Source organism: Coptis chinensis, chromosome 6, assembly GCF_015680905.1.
Source record: "Coptis chinensis isolate HL-2020 chromosome 6, ASM1568090v1, whole genome shotgun sequence".
Classification (NCBI taxonomy): domain Eukaryota; kingdom Viridiplantae; phylum Streptophyta; class Magnoliopsida; order Ranunculales; family Ranunculaceae; genus Coptis; species Coptis chinensis.
In genome coordinates, this window is record NC_141461.1 from 15,148,112 (window position 1) to 15,169,204 (window position 21,093).

The 21,093-nt window shown below is 37.0% G+C and overlaps 2 protein-coding genes across 2 annotated transcripts; both read right to left on the reverse strand.

Annotated features, from left to right (window-relative positions):
- Window positions 1-15,050: 15,050 nt before the first annotated feature.
- LOC147491685 (catalase isozyme 1-like) lies at window positions 15,051-19,883 on the reverse strand. The gene is made up of 8 exons (XM_086565112.1): window positions 19,735-19,883; window positions 19,227-19,323; window positions 18,281-18,558; window positions 16,831-17,607; window positions 16,519-16,608; window positions 15,855-15,922; window positions 15,677-15,770; window positions 15,051-15,472 (listed from the first exon to the last, which is right to left on the reverse strand). The coding sequence occupies exons 1-8, from the start codon at window positions 19,747-19,749 to the stop codon at window positions 15,413-15,415; spliced, it is 1,479 nt and encodes a 492-aa protein (XP_086421238.1). The 5' UTR covers window positions 19,750-19,883; the 3' UTR covers window positions 15,051-15,412.
- Window positions 19,884-20,216: 333 nt separating this feature from the next.
- LOC147491686 (zinc finger protein ZAT3-like) lies at window positions 20,217-20,924 on the reverse strand. Its single transcript, XM_086567306.1, has one exon. It carries the CDS (start codon window positions 20,922-20,924, stop codon window positions 20,217-20,219), a length of 708 nt encoding a protein of 235 aa, XP_086423432.1.
- Between the last annotated feature and the right edge of the window lie 169 nt (window positions 20,925-21,093).

The window sequence follows — 21,093 nt, forward strand, 5'->3', positions numbered from 1 at the left end:
TACTCCTCGACAAAGTCAAACAAGTCATGAAGTTCAAGGGCTTTATAATTTGCGAGGGATAATGTATTCCCCGAAAAGACACGGTCAACCGAATGCCAGTTTTACATGAAGAATGGTGATTGTAAATAATGGTGCTATTTGCAGGTTCCATCATCCTCGAGAAAGATTGATTCCTGTTCCAAACTGTTTGCTAAGTCCATTGGGACTTCCACTTTGCCCGTTAGTCATATCTTCAGCCTTGCAGTTTTTTGTTTGTTGTAGTACTTTCTGTTTGTGTAGTCATAATCTTATTTCCTCTGATGTCAATGGTGCAACAGTGGCGGTGGTTAATTATATACTAGAATTAGAAGTGTGGTTTCACTTTCTTTCATTAGATAAGAAGTTCTCTTGACAGTTGCATACTTATGTAGTTATCTCCTATTTGTTAGCACATGAGCTTATATTGATGGTCACAAGGTCTTCTACACACAAAGAAATGATATCATTACTGAGATGAATACTTGAGACTACCTTGATATGGCTTGAAATTGGACCAAGCTCCCCAAAAGACGTTTGGAGGTTCCTATGTTTTGTAGCTTATGAGTTTTATGGAAGAGAATTCCGTAAATTCTTCTCATGTGGACTGGACTTGGTAGATATATCATATATGTAGAAAACAAAATAGTAATCTACTGGTACTACTGAGATGTAAGGTGAAATTGTATCTGCAGAGTGGTAGGTTTAATGCCTCTTAAACCAGGTAAGTGATCGTGTTAGAGGTTCGTGCATTCTCGATTAGATTTTCCTTATAAAGGTAAGATCACCAATGAATATTAAACCTCTTTGTGTAAATAATGGTAATGTGAAATCTCAAGGGAAACCATTAAAGGTTTTGTTTAAACAAGGTCTTCTTGACCCTATGCCTAGTGTTTGTGATAATGGGGTTGAATAGTTCGTGATGATAGCAAGATTGATGAAGAGATGGAAGAGATTGAGAAGGAGGTTAGTAGATTATTGTTGAAAATGAACGATAACTTTACAATTTCTTTTATGTTTTTTCCAATCGAGATCAAATAGCTATGGTCTGCCCATTTGGTCCATGATTTTTATTATGTCTAAAAAATCATGGGAGTTGTATTTCAATAATGTACGTATTTTTAATTTCTCAAAATTTAATAAACACAAACCATCAAGAAATATAATGTGCCCCTTTGCACTCCAAAGGTTGTAGAGCAGAAAGAAACTTCCAAGGTTTCTTTTATGCCCAGAAAGATTGAAGGAAGTCCAGTAGTAAGAAATGGAGTGAGATCAAATCTAAGGGGGTGGTGAGTATCGGGCCTTTGGAGATCGCTGCGGGTGGTGCTAGATTGCAAAGGAAACAGGAAATTACTCCAATTCTATCAAGAAATAATAGAAGGGGCATTAGTCTTGGGCAATTGGAGATTGTTTCTGCTGTGAGATCACATCCTAATGTACGCTTGAGGGATGAAGACAAAGAGCTATTTGAGATGAATTATGTTGAGTTCATTCGCAGGGATATTGAAGGGAGTGATCTTAATACGAGGAGGAGGATTGCCTGTGAACTTCTTAAAGGGGTTGCAACAAATTATAAAGATCAGGTTACTGCTATGGTCGGAGTCCAGATTAAGAATGTGTTGGCTGCTTTTGCCACAAATCCAGCTTCAAAGTGGAAAGAGAAGGATTGTGCTATATACTTGGTTGTTACCCTTGCGAGGAAGAAGGCTGGTTGGAGTTCCGTTTCAATTGAACTTATTGATGTGGGGAACTTTTTTAGTTCGGTCATTGTCCATCAGAGATCATTTCTGGTACTAGATCCCAGCAGAGAGGAAAGCAAGAGTTTCCTCCAATACAATCCACTCAGAACAGTCGGCGGAAGTCATGCTTCTATAAGTTGCAAGAAGTTGATGAAGGAAAGGTTTTGAAAGCAAGAGGGGGTAGGAGTCTGAGTCTAAGCCCACAATCGCGTCTAGCCCAGTCGAAGATACAAGCGTCCAAACAAAGATTTATGACAACTGGATCTAATAAAACTATGAAGAAAGATGATCGAGTTCTTTTTTGTGTTCAACCAAAGAATCTTTTCAAATAGGGGGAACAATCATCCTTTAGTAAAAGGCCAATTAAAAGTGGGAGGGTTGTAGCAAGTCGTTATAGTCAAATTCTTGCTCAGTGTTCTGGAAATCAGACACAGAATGATCGTACGAAGATGTCATTGCCTAGAAATGACAAGTGTGATAAGAATCGTTCTTCGGTTGGAAAGACGTGTGTGTTTCTGCCTGAGACTGGGTGCAATATTGAAAATCAGGTGGATACATCTACTGAAGCATTGACCTAAGGCATAACATCTATTGTTCGGACACTCTGACACACTCAATCACCACAGTTCACCGGAAGGATTTACTATTAGTTAGATTTAGATTTCCTCCAACAGGTTCTCTTCAAGCGTTGATTTTATTTAGATATACTAAGAAATGGTTGAGATTCTATACTATAAAATTGCATATTATAAATTATGGTTTATAAGTTTTTGGTTGAAGTATATATGTCAACGATGGTTAAACCTACAAGCTATGCTTTACGTCTTAGTGCTCTCTCTTATTTGCAATTAGTTGTTTATTTATAAATTGTTTCTATTCTGCTTAGCTTTATACCTGTCGAAGTAAAGCCATGCCCAACGACCTTGATGAAGTAGATTGCATACCGAGCTACTACCAGTATGCTCAAGAGTATCTTGCAAGAAATTCTGTTTAAAAACCTGACATCAAAAAATAGTAATTGACATACTGGATAGAATAAATTATGGCTTAGACCATAGAAAGTCTGAAACTCTCTTTTCCTTATTTCTTCACCTAACTTATCAGTATGGACTGATTCCATAAATAAAGAAACATACACGAAATTGTTTGTTTAGGTACAGATGTTTATCCCATTTTAATCAATCCATTGATTTGTAAAAAAAAATTAGCATATTTATTTCGCATCTATTCTTGATTTTTTGGGGTTTTGGACGTAATTGTGTTTTCTTTGTTGAAAGACATTTCCCAACTGCCATAATTAGTGGAAGGTCTAGAGACAAGGTACAATACTTCTAATTTAATTTACAGCAATTTTGACAATTCAGCAACTTGGCATAATAGCTTCATATTATACTAAATTGTTTTAGATGGATATAATTCAATTTTACTTGCCCTTTAAATTGTTTCAAGACTTTTGCTCGCTTCTTTATGTTTGTGAGTCTCTGTGTCTTCCTTTTTGTTTTTGTCCATTTCAACAAGCTCTGTTTTTGGCATCCCCATTTTTATGTTTGCAATGATCATTAACAGATTGAATTACCGGTCAATTAGATGTCAGCTCTGCTAGGAAGGCTGAGAGTTGCATTGTTTATGCAGGAACCATTTGAGTGTTACTACATGTCAGATCTCGAAGCTGGACTTGGACTGAAGCAAGTACACTTGGTTGCAATTTCACTTCTGGTTTGGAATGACCATGATTTAGGTGGGGTGTCTGGGATTGGTATTGAGACAGCTTTGTGTTTTGTTCGAATGTTTCCTGAGGAAGATGTCTTGAATAGGTGTGTTTGATGAGAATATTTTTAGTCGGAAATTTCAGTCTACCCAATTTATGTTATATCATGGAATGATTTGGTGTTATCAAAATATGCATCTCTTGCAGGTTACATGACATAGGCAATGGAGATATTTCTCTATTTCAGATTGATAGCAGGTCTGCTGGAGATTGTGACCTACCCAGTCCAAATGAGAACTCACCAAAGACAAAATCTCCTCATTGTTCCTATTGTGGACATCCAGGTAGCAAGATAGCCCATTCCAAAGTTGTTTGTGAGCATTGTGTAACCAATGGTAAGGAAAATTGCACGCAAAGGCCACCGGGGTTCAAATGTGGATGTCCCACTTGCACTTTGGTACTTCTCTTTTCTGATATTTCTATTTTCTGTTTGTTGCTCCATATATATTTTTTGTTGTTGTTCCGTATATGTGATATGACTGTTCATAAAGAGGGACTACCAACCGAAGATTGGTAGTACCAAGTGTGGAACTGAACCTATAGTGGTCCTATATGAAATCAAAATATCTTTCCTTTTCAGTCCACACCTTATTCGTTTCTCACCTATAATAAGACTCCTGTTTTGATTGGTCAGGATAGGAAAAATAAGGAGCAGAAGAAACATGAAAATTGGCAACTTGGTGTTTGCCAAAAAATTTCCACAGAGAAGAATTTTCCGAACGATGAGATCATTGAAATGTATCTTAAGCACAAACGTGGAACCTTCACTGGTATGTTTTTCCTCTTTTTCGGTACATTTATCTGGACATGTTTGTGTGCTTTCAACACACATGAAGAGATGCCTTTGGCATTTCCACACTCCACCTACTTTAACAAATCACTTGTATTAATTACCAAATGTCGTGGCCATGGCTGCCACTTGAAATGTTGTCACAAGTGATTTACAAACTACACTTACATATGCTCATTTTATATGAATTTATTAATTTCTTCACTTTTAGTGCTCATACTTTTTAAGTTTATTACATTGCAGTACGTAGAAACAGGGGTGGTTGTGACTTCTATTCCTATAGCCCCCTTTCATTTTTCAAGGTACATAATGGAATTCATATAATATAACAATTCAAGTACGCTCATCAACTCTTATAAGTGACCTGAACCAAACCTCTATTCAATTCATTTAGGTTTGGGGTTAACAAGTACTTAATCCACCATAGTTATGAAAAACAATGACTTAATTAAAGAATTGGTTTGCCAGGTACATGAATAGTATGAAAGGAAAATCATTTTAACATTCTAGGTACCCCGTACTCTGTACATGAAATTGCAGTACTAACTGATGGGTTATTGGATGTTTTGGCTCTCCATCTCGAACATTTACCTTACTAATTAAGAGAGAAGTGAATGGATGAAAGTATCAGAAAGTTTGTGCAATCATTGAGCTATGTAGAATATGAGTCTATCTAACTAATACATTCAAATTGAACTATAGGTGGTTTAGCATGAAGGTTACAATTGGTTATTTGCTTTGATTGGTGGTACTGGAACAAACTACAAGCATTCGTTATGCAACTTAGGTGGTATTCAAAGGTACTTTGAATAATTGTCTATATATCTGCAATCCATATAATTGATACTTGAAATAAGGAAATCATTGTTACAATGTAAATGATGGTAGACTATATAGTGAGAATCTTTTAGGAGTTACAAAGCACAAACTGAAACTTCATGTTAATGAGTTGCTTCTTTCATCATCAAGAATTGGTGGTTAGTTGCATTCTCTTTTGGCATCTAAGCATGTGTTCTTGGCCTTTTTCAGACACCACAAGAAGAACACTGTATCGTATACGAAGCTGATGCCTTACAGTATGGTGGTGATGAATAGTGATGGTGAGATGGTAATCCTCAGGGTGACAATACTCTGGGAGAATCTCCACCAGTGCTACAGGAACTTAATGTTGACGAAGAGCAAAGCAATACAGGAAAAAATGGTGCATTTCATGGATATCCCCAATAGTTCTTTTTGGTTCGAGACATATTATAGCACTTAGTTTTAGTGGGCATCAGACGTCAGTGTCATTCAATGTTGTATTTCATTGTCTATATTGTCAAATGTTTTTTTTTTCTAAGTATGAGTTTTGACTTTTGAGCAATCCTTTTGGTCACCATCTTGATTCTCAATTTGAACAAAGTCATTGATTTTGGATCTTCACCAAACAACAACAATCAGTACTTGAATTGAGATGCTAATATATTGAATACATATAAGCCGTGTCATTCACTTTTTATTCTATTATATAGCAATTTTTTTTTTATAAAAATTTCTAATATATAGCTTATTATGAAACAACTTTTATTTTTAATATGTTTTACCAAATTCAATCATCCGGTATATATATTGAAGGAATAGAACGAGGTGTATATATGTTTCAAGAAATAGAAAATAGTTGGGACAAAGGATACAGTTATAATCAGCATTGTTTAATCTTCTGATAGATAAAAAGAGAGGATGCTTTCAAAAAAAATGTAAGAAAAAGTATGAACGAGTTCGGAAATTTTTAAGAATAACTCCCATTCTTTAAAATCAACTTCATAATTGACTCCAAGCAACACTACGACGCTCGAACAAGGAAGGAAAGAAGAACCCCGACTCGATGCTCAAACAAGGTAAAAAAAAGAACCCCGACTCAAGGCCATACATTAATACATATCTGAGCGCTTGAACAAGGAAAGAAAGAAGAACCCCGACTCAAGGCCATACATTAACACATATCTGAGCTTAGGTAGCACTTACTATACGAACAGAGAAAGCCATCAATACCATAGTGAATCAAACCAACATAGTGAAGAAAAAATATAGGAAAGCACACAATAGCCGTGTTATAAGAGTAGGAAAAGTTGTAAAGACCTCTTTGATTCTCAAGAAACAGAGAAAAAGAAAAAATATAGGAAAGCACACAATAGTCGTGTATTTACAATCTATTTGATGAAGAAACAAAACCAATAATACAAAAATAAAAAGAATTGAATGTAATTTAATTGTTCAAAATAATCAACAATATCCCCTCGAGCCTCTAGACTGATAAAGCTCCCAACTACCTTTGGCCTCAGGCAACAATGTTTCAATAGAAGGATCTTGCACCATGAAGGTTTGCTTCAACGCCCATTCGAGTACTGAGAGTACCTCAGCCTGTGCCATTGCCTCATTGTATAAGAGAGGAATACTTGCGAACATAGTTATGCTGGTGAATATAATTGATGGCGAGAATGCTCTATGCCATGTAAAACCTCAAACATCTTCGGAGAGAGTATCCTCCCTCATCAAACAACACATACTCGAGCAAAAAAAGTACTCACTCCTCGGGGAACAACAATAACTTTCTTCCTGTATTCAAAGTAATGAAGCATAAAATATTATAGATGAATAGGCTTAAATATATCATGAAAATGAAATCTCAAAATCCTATAGCAGTAGATACTTAATCGGGCTTTCTCATAGACTCCTAAAAAAACACCCATTCCAGCCTTTCATACGAATCCTAATAAAACAAAATTCCTAAAACCTACTAAACCAAAAACTCAACTTCTTATATCAAACTCACTCTCAAACTTAGCAAACAAACTTTCTTAAAACTATCAAACCTAGCAGCCGAGTTAGATTTTGAAAGTTATCAGCATTCAGAAAAACAAATTATTAGCCACCATTCTATTCATGCAAGTTTTTCTTTAACATATTGTCAAACTAGGTAATAGGGAATATACTTTGGTAATATATTGATAGCTACTTTTCAGTCTCTCACACCACTAATTAATTGATGTTATTACCATATAGCAATTTTAATATGCACATATATATTATAATTGTATTATGAGGCTGTGAGGACACTAAACTACGAATAATGATATCCTTTTCATTCAAATTTGTTGGTGATTTTATAGATGTACAATACAAAACAAGACAAATTCAAAGCATACCAGGGTCTCCAGAATGAGACCTCCTTATAGGAAGGGTAGTAGGATAGTAATCAGAGTAATCCCCGCAGGGCATTAAGAGGGGGAATGGAGTAAGAGACAAATCCTAGAAGATGGTATACCCACCCATGGCTCAACATAATCTTTCTTTTTCTTCTAATGTAATAAATACCCCACCCATGGCTCAGCATAATCTTTCTTTTTCTTCTCATGTAATAAATACCGACTATCTAGAGAGGGAACACCAAAGTTATACTCACTAACTTTATCTGGTTAGATGGAATACCTGTAGTGGCATCAGGGAAAAAAACGGAGTAAGAGACAACTGTCTCGGCAGTTTCATGAAACAAATCCCAAAGATGGTATACCCATCCATTGCTCAGCATAATCTTTCTTTTTATTTGGTTACATGGAATATAGTGAAAATGAAATTTGCCTACCATCAGAAACATGACCTTCAATGTTGGATGCACTACTATTGCTGCCCCTACCAAATGTCCTTATTGACGTTGATTCACCTGCCTGACCAAATGCCACTTACACTGTTTATGCTGCAAGTATAAAGAACAGGGATAGTTTTCATGAACTATTATGTGCCAAAAAGTTTTAACTATAGAATACCACTGTAGTGTTTCAAATTTTGATGTCAACACTAATACTACAACATAGTATTAATAAAAGAAAAACAAATTTGATTTCAACAAACATAATTAATTTGATTTATGACAAAAAATTATGGAAAACAGAGAGTGGTTGAGTATATTAAATTATTATGAAAATTATTAGTAACTATGTAGAGCTATGAGATATAAATATTATATTGGATTTCACTAAATTTTTGATGTGGACGGTTCTTTGCCTTCTCTAGTTCGGTTGTGTAACTATTATCTACATTTTCTGCTTTATTATATAATTGCCCCGTTTGTGAAACATAAATAGTATTTTGCAAGGCCAAATTAAATTCTCATTGTTATACCAGGGAATAGGGACCTTTTTTCCGACCTTTTCTAACCCTCGAACTATTCGGTTCGGTCAATTTTATATCCGTTTACTTATTCGGTCGGTCCGGGTTTTTGATTCGGTTTGGATATATTTTTTGGGCTTTTTTTAAATTTTTAGTGTTATCCGATCGGGTTCGGGTCGGGTTAGGATATTAAATTTCGGATATAATCGGGTTCGGATATTATAAAACTATTCGGATTCGGATATAGCCATACCCGACCCGATCCCTGCCCTACCAGGGAATACTTAGCATGAGTTTGTTTTTAAGTCTAACGAATGGTGGGTTGTTTGACTTATTAGGATTAACAACTATCTTAACTTTGCTGATCTTGCTTTATATTAAATTATTAACAACTATCTTAACTTTGTAGATCTCTGGGTGAAAGAAGTTTTCTATATGGTTAACTAGTTAGCATATGACCAACCCTTCATCAAAACCCTTCTAAAAAAATTACAAAAACATAAACCCTTCAAACAAAATATATTATAAGCAATAAATCATTAGCTATCAATATACATATATTATATATTCAAGTGGACTTTAGGCTTTTGAGTCATTAGCTATCTATGTAGTAAGTCCGGCCATAGGCCGGGCCAAATGGCTAGTTGAAATAAAATGAAGGGTTAGCCAAATGGCTATTACTAGTTCCAACTAGTTCCAACTAGGGATACCCCCCCATTTTCAAAAGTATTAGGGTCACCCCCATTTTCACGTGTCGCCCAAGTCAACAAGTCTTGACTCAAGTTATCTCAAAAAGTCAATAAGAAGTGAAAAGACCAAACTACCCTTAGCCATGAGTAATGACGCAAAAAACCCCTTGACTTTGAGTCATCACACCAGGTCAAATTAGACACGTGTCATGATCTCCAATGAAAAAAAAGTAAAGGTCATAATTGATCCAAAGAAAAAGACACCAACTACCCCTGATCTTGTAATTACTCTTTTGCCACTAGACTATTTACCAAAGTTTGAACTGTGAAACACATGTCGCCATCCTGTGAAAGTAATCCAACGGTCATAATAGATTACCAAAGAAGCTACTTCTCAGTCAAAGTAGATAGACACGTGGAGTCATCCAGCGCATTCTATCCAACGGATCGAAACTAAAGTAAAACTAGCCGTTGCCTAAAGCCATCAAATTAACTTCATCTTCTCCCTATAAAAAACAGACTTCATCTTCTCCCTAAAGCCATGAAATTGAAGATGGGTGGCGGTCACGAGTCAAACTCCAACTGCATTCCGATTTACAAGGTACTTAATATTGTCTTCTTGTTGCTTTCAAAAGGTAAGACATTAGACCTTTTGGTTTATCGTTAATTTGAACTTTGGGGGGCTATTACTAATTAATGTTTTAATAGTGGGGTGGTATGTCTAAAATATGTTTATAATGTTTCAGATTGTTCATGCTTATTGTGTGGCCAAAAGACACATAAAATTGCCTCAATGCCCTTGGATGCAAATAAATTTGTAAGAATTGCAACAACAAAATGCGACTTGCTTGAAGAAAATAACAAAAAAAGGTTTATCAAATGTCAGAAATGTGAATTGGCACAATGGCTAGATGATTTAATGGGAAATTCAGGTGACAAACCCAATGATCTTGGTAGTCCAAATTTTCTATTTGAGAAAGGCAATCTGATGCTTTGTATGTAAAGCGAGGACCATTGGTCATATACTTGTCCTTGGAAGCGGTCTCCATCACGCAAGATGTGTACTACTATTAGGGGACGGAGGACTTCAACTCAACTAAGAAGCAAGGGCGAAAGTTTCTGAAATGCCCAACACTAATATCTCATGGCGTGTGATCTATATCAAATCACAAACCTTTGAATGGTTGGAACTTGCAATCAGCGCAGTTGTAAGAAGGAGAAGTATGAACCAAAGAAGTTGGTTTTTTTGAATTAATAAAAACAAACCAAACAAGAAGAGGCTAAGGAGTCATCGTCTTGAAGTCCAATTCCAATTTGAAATTGAATATTGAGTTAGTCATAGAAGATTTATCTGAAGCATTTAATGTAAAGATTCTTCTTAAAGGAAAATATTGGAGTTAGTCATGAAACAAATTTAGCATGTTAATTTTAGCGGGGGCTTGATGTATTATTTTGTCTTGTTGTCTTGTTAGCTATTAATCAAAATTGTGGTTTGTTGGTGTTATTAATTGGTGTTAAGTTTACTATCATAAAACATATAAGTCATTCCCTAATACAATAAGTTTAAATTTCCACTAAAACATAAGATAAAACATGACGAAAAATTAGAAATAAGGTATCCTTAGAAATATATAAGTCATTCATAATATCTTAGGTCCAAAACCAAACATTGTCCAAGTACCATCCACAAAAAAGATCAAAATAACAAAACAAGTCATTACATGCCCAAAATGTAACAAAGTCTTTGCAGAGTTTCTAACCATCCAAAATAACAAAGGTACCCAAATCACAATAACCCTTCCCCGCAGAGTTCCTAAACCCAAACCAGTTTCTAATCGGCCTCATAGTTTGGAACTTCTGCCTTGATCCTGGATTTGGTGGAGGAGCTAGTGGTGGTTTGTTTTGTTTTGTGGCCTTGGCCATTTTTGGTGGTGCACCCTGAACCGCCATTAGTTTTCTCACGTGGTGGAATGGAATGTGTGTCTCGAGCCTCTTCATAAGGTCGAAAAAACCATGCCTTTGCTCGAGCCTAATCAAATAAACACTAGATCAGCCAATTTACAAAATAGAGTCAATTTGATATAAATCAGTTCAACTTATCAACCCATAAACCTATATTATACTCTACCTGGAATGTATTATCCTTATGTGGCTTCTGTGGTAATGGCACTCCACCAGCTGCCAATGTTTGTAGTTGCTTTGGTGTTGGTGGTTGAAAATTCATAGTAGAAGGCTTTGTAGTAGCCTTTGTTGGTATTGTCACAGTTGAACATGTTGCCTTGGTTTTGGCCCTAGTGTTAGGCTGTGATGATGCTGGCTGACTAACAAATCGCCCTTGGACTTGTCCCTAGTCTTTGGCGGATGAAGCCGCTTCCTTGGCTTTGTCCCTGCCGGGTCCGTGATGAAGTTGTTTCCTTGGTTTTGGCCCTATTGCTGGGTTGTGATGAAGCTACTTCCTTGGTTTTGGCCCTAGTCTTTGGGTGATGAAGAAGCTTCCTTGGTTTTGGCCCTAGTCTTCCTGAAGTGGTTTTTTGGCCCTTTGTGTGATGATGAAGCTACTTCCTTGGTTTTGTCCCTAGTCTTTGATGAATGAAGTTTCCTTGGACTTGCCCTAGTGATGGGATGTGATGATGTTGGCTGACTAACAACTATTTCCTTGGACTTGTCCCTAGTGCTGGGCTGTGATGATGGTGAAGGTGGTACTTGACTTGAACTTGCAGCTTTGGACTTGCTCCTAGTGATGGGTTGTGATGATGGTGAAGTTAGCTCTTGATTTGAACTTGCACAAATGGACTTCCTTCTAGTGCTGGGTTGTGAAGGTGAAGCTGGTGGTTGACTTCACTACACCATAATAGGATATTTGCAACACGCACCTTTTTTGATTTGCAATGGTTATTTACCGTTAGTAAATTTTCAACGCTAAATAAGCGTTGGCAATATTGTAAAGCGTTACTTTATTTGGTTGAATTTTCGGAATTAATTGCTAACGCTTAAAAAGCATTGGAGAAATGTTACAAATTAAAAACTTGAAAATTTCGCGAAAGGGGTAAACGAAAAAAAACGAAATATCATTGAGTTAAAAACGAAAATTTCTTTCTCTCCTGGCTCTCTCTCTCACCGCCGCATCCCTAAAATCATCATCCCCTCAAAACTAATTCATCACCGCCGCAATTTTTGGTTATGAAAAATAGATCTCGCACTCAAAACTAATTTTCGGTAGATTAACCAGGTTTGTCTTTCTTTCTTCAAAACTTTAAAGTAATATCCTTGTTCTAGCTGTTATTCAATTTTTTTATTTTGTTCAATTCTTCTAGTGATCAATTTCGAAAGAGACACAAATGCATTTTCTTGAAAAGTAGTGTGGCCGTCTTGTACCCCACTATTGTTTGAACTATACCTCTCGAAAACAAACAAATGCAACTTACAACGGATAAAGCAACATAGACAAGTATGAGAGTGGAGGATTTAATAGGAGACTCAGCATCTTTAGATACAGGAGTAGATTGAGCCATCCAGAAATTGCTTCGAATCTGAAGTAATTGAAACAGAACCTATTGCTTCTATTGCTTTTACTAAATATTTGGATATCACTACTGATTTTACTAAATATTTTATCAAATATTTTACTCATTTTCTATAGGCTAAGCTTTCAGATAGAGCACTTGAGCTTCTAGCTTTACCTGAAGATGGAGTGCCTAGATTTCTCCTCGATATAGGTATTGTATATCTTCATTTTTTTGTCTTCAAAATGGAGACAAGTGTTTCAATCAGATTCTTGTATCTACTTTTGCATGGAGTTATTGTTACTTTGCACGTGTTTGAATCTAGTACTCACTACCATATGAAGGATAGTAAGCTTGATCCTAAAGCTAAAAAAGTTATATTCTTGGGCTATGCAAAGGGAGAAAAGGGATACATATTGTGGTGTCTTGAGAACCACAAGTTCCTAGTCAGCAGTGAGGTTACCTTTGATGAGACTTCGGTGCTACATTTAGCAGGCCAGAGAAGGCTGGAAATAGTGGTGATTCTATACAATCTTAAGTGATTGAGATGGAAGCGTCAGAAGGTACTATAGAGAGTAAGGTTCTTAATGAAAGAACTATTCAACAAGAAGTAGAGCTATAACAACCTGAGCAGCAAGCTTTGGCTAGATCAAAGCCAAAGAGAAGTGTGAAACAAGTTACGAAGTATGGGCATGATAAGCCAGTGAAGCATTATGGTCAACCGGACTCGGTTGCGTACGTACTGAATATCGAGGGTGATAAACCAAACGACTTCAAAGAAGTTGTTAGAGATGGTCATTGCAAAGATTGGTCGGTGGATATGCATGAAATGGTGGAGACTCGTGACAAGTTTTGTACTTGGGAATTTGTTTCATTGCCTACGGACAAAAGGGCTTTGGGTTATAGAAGGTTCTCTATGGAGTTGAGTTCTAACATTGGTTGGAGGTACTCCACAAATGGTGGAGGCTCATGCATTGTTGATTGATGACTTTCGTAGGCATGGCCCTTCGTGGGCGTGATTGCTCTTTGTGAGCATGACTCTTTGTGAAGATAGTTCTTTGTGGGCACGACGTGCTTTTCGTGGGCATGACTCTTTGTAGGTGGCTCTTCGTGAGCAAGACACTCTTTGTGGGTGGCTCTTCGCTGGCATAGCCCTTTGTGGGCATGGCCCTTCGGGGCAGTTGACGGCGAGTTCCGGGACTAGTACTTCTTGCTGGATGTGTTCAGCTTGGTTTTATGTGTTAAAACCTTACCGAGGTGGAGAATGTAGAGAAAAAAGGAGTTGTTTCTCTCTTTGGCTTAACAAAGTTGTTAGGCGCCATCCCATGTATGCTGGACAAGGGCTCCCCAAGACTCCTCTCTTTGGCTACTTAACAGGTGTTGTTAGGCTACCTTCGACTTTTGTTCGCCAAAGCACCTCACCATCCCATCGATTTCAAATGTAACTTCGACTGTTTTCGGAAACAATATAAATATAAGTTTTTTCTATAAAAACTTAACCTAACCAAAAAGAAAGAAAGAAAGAGATTGTAAGAGAGAAATTCTTAGTGAGTTGAGTGTTCATTCTTTGTGAGTGAATTAAGAGCTCTTGTAATCTGTTACTCTGGACATCTAGTAAAGCTTGGAACTCGCCAGTGGACGTAGACAAATTGCCGAACCACGATATATCATTGTCTTGTGGTTGGTTTTATTTTGCATTATTATCTTTACTTTATATGCTTGTTAAATTGTTAATAAGAAGCGTTAGGATAGTACTTGGAGGGTATTGAAGTCTTGTTTAGAGAGAATGATCAATCTTTGTGTAGGGTTGATCTATTTGTAGTAGATAACGTTATTTCCGCAGTTGTTTATTCACAACAGACAACATGCTCCTCATACACACAATTATAAGCAAAATTATCTATCCCAAATTAAACTTGCAAAAAAAAAAAAGATCCTTTGAGTGATGGTTATCCGCAGTCCGCACTATAGTGAACATCTCAAACCGACCATATACTGGAGATTGCTACTATGCGGCAAAATCCGTACAAGAAACACTGATCTATGTTTCATTACCAACTTGTATGGCTTTGTCTACTTCAAGATGACATTAACTCTACCGTCCTAAAATTGCTGTCAATTATTATTGTTTTGATGGCAAGACTCATAATCTTTCATTTGCTTTACTCGGACGCTACAATCTGTTTTGCGAGTCTGACACAATCCCTTCTGAAAAACCCACTTAGGTCTCCCGAATTGAGCTTTACAGTATAACAAAATGAACCTTTTCTTCATGAATCTCTGATACAGCTTAACTTTTTAAGTAGTAATGAACAGCCTACACCAATCAGACTCGGTTGGAATTTCGGAATGGGATGAATCAGGCTGCATTTGAAAGATAGCATCAATGAGTAGCTCGACTACTACACAAGTACACGTGCATTGATACATCCAGCTTCACGTACATTTACCATGTGTGGGTATCAGTTTCTCTACCTTTTGTTGATAAACACCTCAGATGTTCAGATACCTTAGATTTTTTAGTTAAATCTTATTAAGAAACAGAACATCCTCCACAACTTTGCATGAAGAACAGCTTATTACACGATCGTACAAATTGTTACAAGCTGATTATAGTCCATAGGACTCGACATTGTTTCTTCTGCATTAACGATACATTAAGAGGATTTAACTTTGACTTCTGCTTATGCCATTGGTGAACACCCTACTCTACATAACTCTCCCTCATACACGACTGCAACACTAAAAACCTTCAACAACCTTCACATGCTTGGCCTCATGTTGAGGCGCGAAGCAAGCTTCTGTCCCAGAGACTTGTCAGCCTGTTCAAAAAGACAAAAACATAAGCTAGGCAACAAATAATTTCATAAAACTACTTTAGGCAGTCTTTGTACTAATTCTCTCTATGCATGTGACGTCAATATAAATGTTTTTAGCACCAATTCTCTTGACAAAATCATTTACACTACTTCGTTACCAACCAATACCACCTAGTGGGAAACTTTGGTTGTAGAATGGAGCCTTACCTGAGACCAGTATGAAATCCAGATACTGCGGATCTCGTGGGTGACCCTTGGGTCCGACAAAGCATCAACCCACCGGCAGATGAACCGCTCTTGCCTGCAAACATAATAACATTTGGAAGTCATGTTAGAATTTAATTTAAGGTCTATACAATTGCATAAACAATGCAACAAAATTTACCTGTCTGGTGCAAAGGACCGGTATCTTTCTCCAGGCTGCTTGAAGTTGTTCTCCTTTTCAATGATACACTGTTTAACCACAAAACACATTTTGTACTTAAGATTTCCACAGTTTCTAACAAATTTTTATTGGAAGATCACGGAAACAAAATCACAGTAACAATCCAAAAATGCTTAAACAACTGAAACTGCTTAAATACCTAGTTCACTTTACTCTTTTTATTTTTATTTTTTTGGACACAAGCACAAAAAAATCCTTCAACTCATCAGCAGCGGCATATGATTCAGTCTTAATTTATGAATAGGACAACAGGTATTTGATATTGAATAGGAGTAGTGTGTTCAACTAAATAAAAAGGTTTAGTTAAAAAGAAAAAGGCCATGTTATGTCCTACATCCCATTAGTTAAGAAAAGGTTTACTTATTACTGGTGACTAATTAGTTTGTGCCCACTCTTGAGGGTGCACTGTTTTTTGTAATGCTGTGGTGTTATTGGTGAGACTCTCTCTCACTCCCCTTGTACTGTTCTCTATGTTTATTATATTTCAATAAAACTCACTTATCAAAAAAAAAACATCCCGGCCCACTTTCAGGTCACTATATATTCTACCTCGCTGGACTAAATACCTGAACCAACTGAAAACCATGCTGATAATAAAACTGACCTTTTCACGCTTCCCAGCGCATGTAGCTGGTGGAATGGGGACCCCCTCAGCGTGAAGAACAGGATCATACCTCGATGGGAAGTAATTGACCTACAAAAAACTTCTCTTCAGAAAATTATCTAAAGAGCTAAAACAAAAAAGAACATTAAAGTGTGTAAACTACATCTTGCACCATATTATCAGGGATTGTACCTCAAGAACTAAAAGTTTTGACTCCTTATGGCAAATAGGCATTGCTTCAGCTATACAACCTAAACTTTTTTTTTTTACTTTTTTACAACAAAATAGAATCAGTAATTAAACGTAGACTACCTCCTCATCCCTGTGCATGAAATTCATAAAACCGTCATGATGATTGTTATGATGAGCACACTTGGGAGCATTCACTGGAAGTTGCAAGTAATTTGGTCCAAGCCTGTGCCTCTGGGTATCAGCATAAGAGAATATCCGAGTTTGGAGTAACTTATCTTCTGAGTAGTATATACCAGGAACTATGATGGCTGGGCAGAAGGCAAGCTGCTCATTCTCTGCAAAAAAGTTATCAATGTTCTTGTTCAGGACCAAGCGGCCCACTGGCTGCAAAGGCAGAATATCCTCTGGCCAGGTCTTGGTAACGTCAAGAGGATCAAAGTCAAACTTGTCCTCATGATCAGGATCAATTGTCTGGATATAAAGCTTCCACTCAGGGTAGTTTCCAGCCATGATCGAGTCATAAAGATCTTTGGTAGCATGACTGTGATTGGCTCCTCCCACCTTGATGCACTCATCGTCCAACAGACACTTGACCCCACAGGTGGGTTTCCAATGGAATTTAACATAGCGTGCTTTCCCAGACTTGTTGATGAGATTGTAGGTGTTTACACCTGAACCTTCCATGTGCCTATAATCCTGTGGAACACCGACATCATCGAAGAGAAAGGTAAACATGTGCAAGCTCTCGGGATGGTGGGAGAAAAAGTCAAGGATCCTCCAATTCTCCTGAATGTGGCATTTTGGATTTGGTTTGAGAGCGTGAACCATATCTGGAAACTTCATTCCATCACGAATGAAGAACACCGGAAAATTGTTCCCCACTAGATCAAAGTTGCCCTGATGACAAGTAAGGTAACAGCTGATATAAATAAATAAATAGAAGATCGTTGAAAGGTTTGAAAGTAGCAGTCAAAGTAAGCTTAAATCATATGTCTTCAGTCGGATAGAAGTTAATATATTGTAACAACATCTTGCATTCAAAGTTTAAGGCCAATTTGACAAATCATTCAACAATGTCGTAAGCATCCTAAACTGCCAATTACAAGATATATATCTGAGCGATGCTACTTCATACCCAGGGCTCAAAGATAGATACACACCTAGAAGTCATAAAGATAGGCATACACACACCTGGAAGTCATAAATTAACTCCAAATCCACCACCCAATCAGTAGAGTTTCCATATGTAGTCAAGATCACTTTCTCCTGACAACCATCATTATGAATTTATGATGAAATAGCCAGTTTAAGTATCCTTTACTGGACCAATCAAATGGTTGGTCCTTACTAATCTCGTGCTCGGACTCATAAAATTCCTGTAATACAGGAACGTCAGGGCTAACACTTCATGTTCATCATCAATTGTTTTTATATGTTTAACGAAGATAAAATGTACCAAATGTTTCTTATATAGATTAGAGCAAAATCATGTTCTTCATCAATCGGATGCTAATTCGAAGTCTCCCAGCAAGATCATTTTCGTAGCTGCTGAGAAAAAAATGTATAGTACCTCTCTGGTATAGAACTTCACAGCAAAACCCCGAGGGTCTCTCAAGGTTTCAGGGCTTCCACGCTCATGAATAACAGTAGAGAACCGTACAATAACTTGCGTTTGGACTCCGGGGGATCGTAGGAAATCAGCACATGTGAGATGGGAAATATCATGGGTGACTTCAAAGAATCCTTTCGCACTTGCTCCCCTAGCGTGAACTACACGCTCTGGAATACGCTCGCGATCAAAATTAGCAAGTTTCTCCACCAAATGATAATCCTCAAGTAGAATTGGACCTGCAAATTGAAACATAATTCAAATCTGAAATTGTCTGAAAATGAAGGCTTAAATGAAGAATGCAAGAAAGAAAAGCATAAGGGAAATATGTCAGTAAAATCTGTCACTACCGAGTACCAAACAACACTTTCCACTTGAATTCCACCAATAACGTAATACTTTATGAAGTTGATGCTTCTAGGCAATTTAAGATAATACAGAATGGAAGCCTAAAGCCAACAAATCTCAGAAAGAATCTACAATCAATTCATTTATTGAAATAAGGAATCTCTAAACGATCCGATGCAAGCTAGATCCCCACATCAACATACTCGTCCAATATGGAAGGATTATAATGTTAAAGCTAAAAAAAACTACAATAGGAAAAACCCGAGAGAGATCATATTTGGCTCGGTACAACTAACTTTTATAAGAAAAAAAAAACACATACAATAACTGGATCTTATCGCCGCAAGGGGGAGGGCGGATTCAGAGTAAAAGCATGCCTGTCAAATATAGAATATCAAGTCCGCTAAATGGCAAGACCCTAACAACTATGCATCACGATCAAGTATATACTATATAAGCTAGGAATTCATGTACGACTCTAGTACCATCAACTATTAAAATTAGGTTAACAAAGACGACATAACCAGTACAATGAGATTAAACAAAACAGAGTGACTACCTCTAGGTCCAACAGTGAAAGATGAGTTATTGTTCCAAACAGGAGCTCCAGAATTTGTTGTGAAGTAGCGCGAGTTATGAGCACTTGAAGGGACTGACTACATCAATTCCATAAAACAAATGTAAATATAAGTAGAGTGTACTCAAACTGAATAGTGAAAACAAATGTATCACAAGGAAACAGATCAAAAGATTAAAAGTTTCTGATTAATTTAATATCAATCAACAAACCCCACTAACTTCACTTTATCAAAGATAGCAAAAATTTATAAATCCATGAAAAATGAATAGCATAAGAATGCATATTTCAGCTCAAAATATGATATACATAAGCAATTTTTTTTTACTGGAAAACCAAGCATCAAACTGAAATCCATTTGTGGGATCATATCAAACTGAATATGCCATTAGCCAGCTTCTACCAGAAAGACAGACAATACAGAAACAAGAAATATAGGTGCAATCTATATTGAGGATGAAAGAATGAAGTTAGTAATAAAGAGTGTTACCTTGTAAGGATCCATGGGGATGGTGATACAGAACAACAACTTTCCTCTCTTTATATTGAGTCCACTTTTAATATTGCAGTCACCTTCAAGACTTTTAGAACTTCGATGTGGATAACGATGTATGATTGACTGCAAACTTTGTCTTCAAGTGCGTTGCACACTTGCAATCTTGCGTACATATACATGTTCTAATTTTATTTTAATTTAGAAATGAGTGCTTGGTTTTTAAAGCTTTGGGTAAGTAAAAAATGAGTGCTGTTCTTGTAGAACTATGGAATATCCAAAATTAATACAAACAATAACCATTAACACATCCACTTATGATGAAATATCCACTTATGATGAAATATCCATAAAATTAATTTTACTATGAAATAAAAAGGATAGAAAGTTGTTATCATAGACAAAAGAGTCCATGGACACACAATAACACATTATTTTTAATGTTGGTATAGCTAGACCACCTCTGAGGATGAAGAGCTCTAATCAATCTCTATGGGAGGAGGCAAGTTTAGATCCAAAAGGCCATGTGGTATATGGTCATCCCTTCTCTCCAAATGGCACCTTTGATGCCCTCCAAGGGCTTCACCACTTGAAACCACGGTCATCTTCTTTTCTTCCTCACCATCCTTTGGTCCAATACTAGTCGAACCACCCTCCACATTTTTGTGACCATCTAATGCTTGGTGACTACTCAAAGAATCAGTATCCAAACCTCCAGCACCTGAACGCCCTGCGATTAAGTCCACAGCATCGTTTTGTCTAGGATCAAAAGTCTGCAATGGCGCGACCTCCATTGCTCTAGACCCACTTGACAGCATCAACAAAGTTGCTGCAACCTCACGAACCCTCTTAGGAAAAAATGTAGTACTCCTTCCAACCTTTCGGGGTGGATTCATACCACGCCATTGTCTTTCAGGATGGCTCCTCATGTGCCCATACAAGGCCTTCCGTGACGAAAATTTTCTATTGCACTCACTACAACGAGGGGTATTAAACTCAGTTTTCTTAACAATTTTTCGCTTTGACAATTTGTTCAAAGGCGAAACATTTCCAACTTGAATGAATTTGGATCTTTTTTTCGTATGATTTTCATAGGATTCAACCTGGGACCCAATGTTAAGTGGTCCATTGACTCCATTCAAGCTTTCTTGGCTAGAGGAATTTGGAGAGTTTTTTGTAGTGAACATTTCAGTATGGCAACAGGAAAAAACAAACAATGTGTGTGAAAATTCTTCTTCTTGTTATCATGTTATGTAGAGAGCGGTTACTTCCTTTTTGGGACGAATTGAAGTAGACAGTTATTTCCAGTTATTACTTATCCTAATTTGCTGTGTGCTGACAACTAACCTTTTTTAA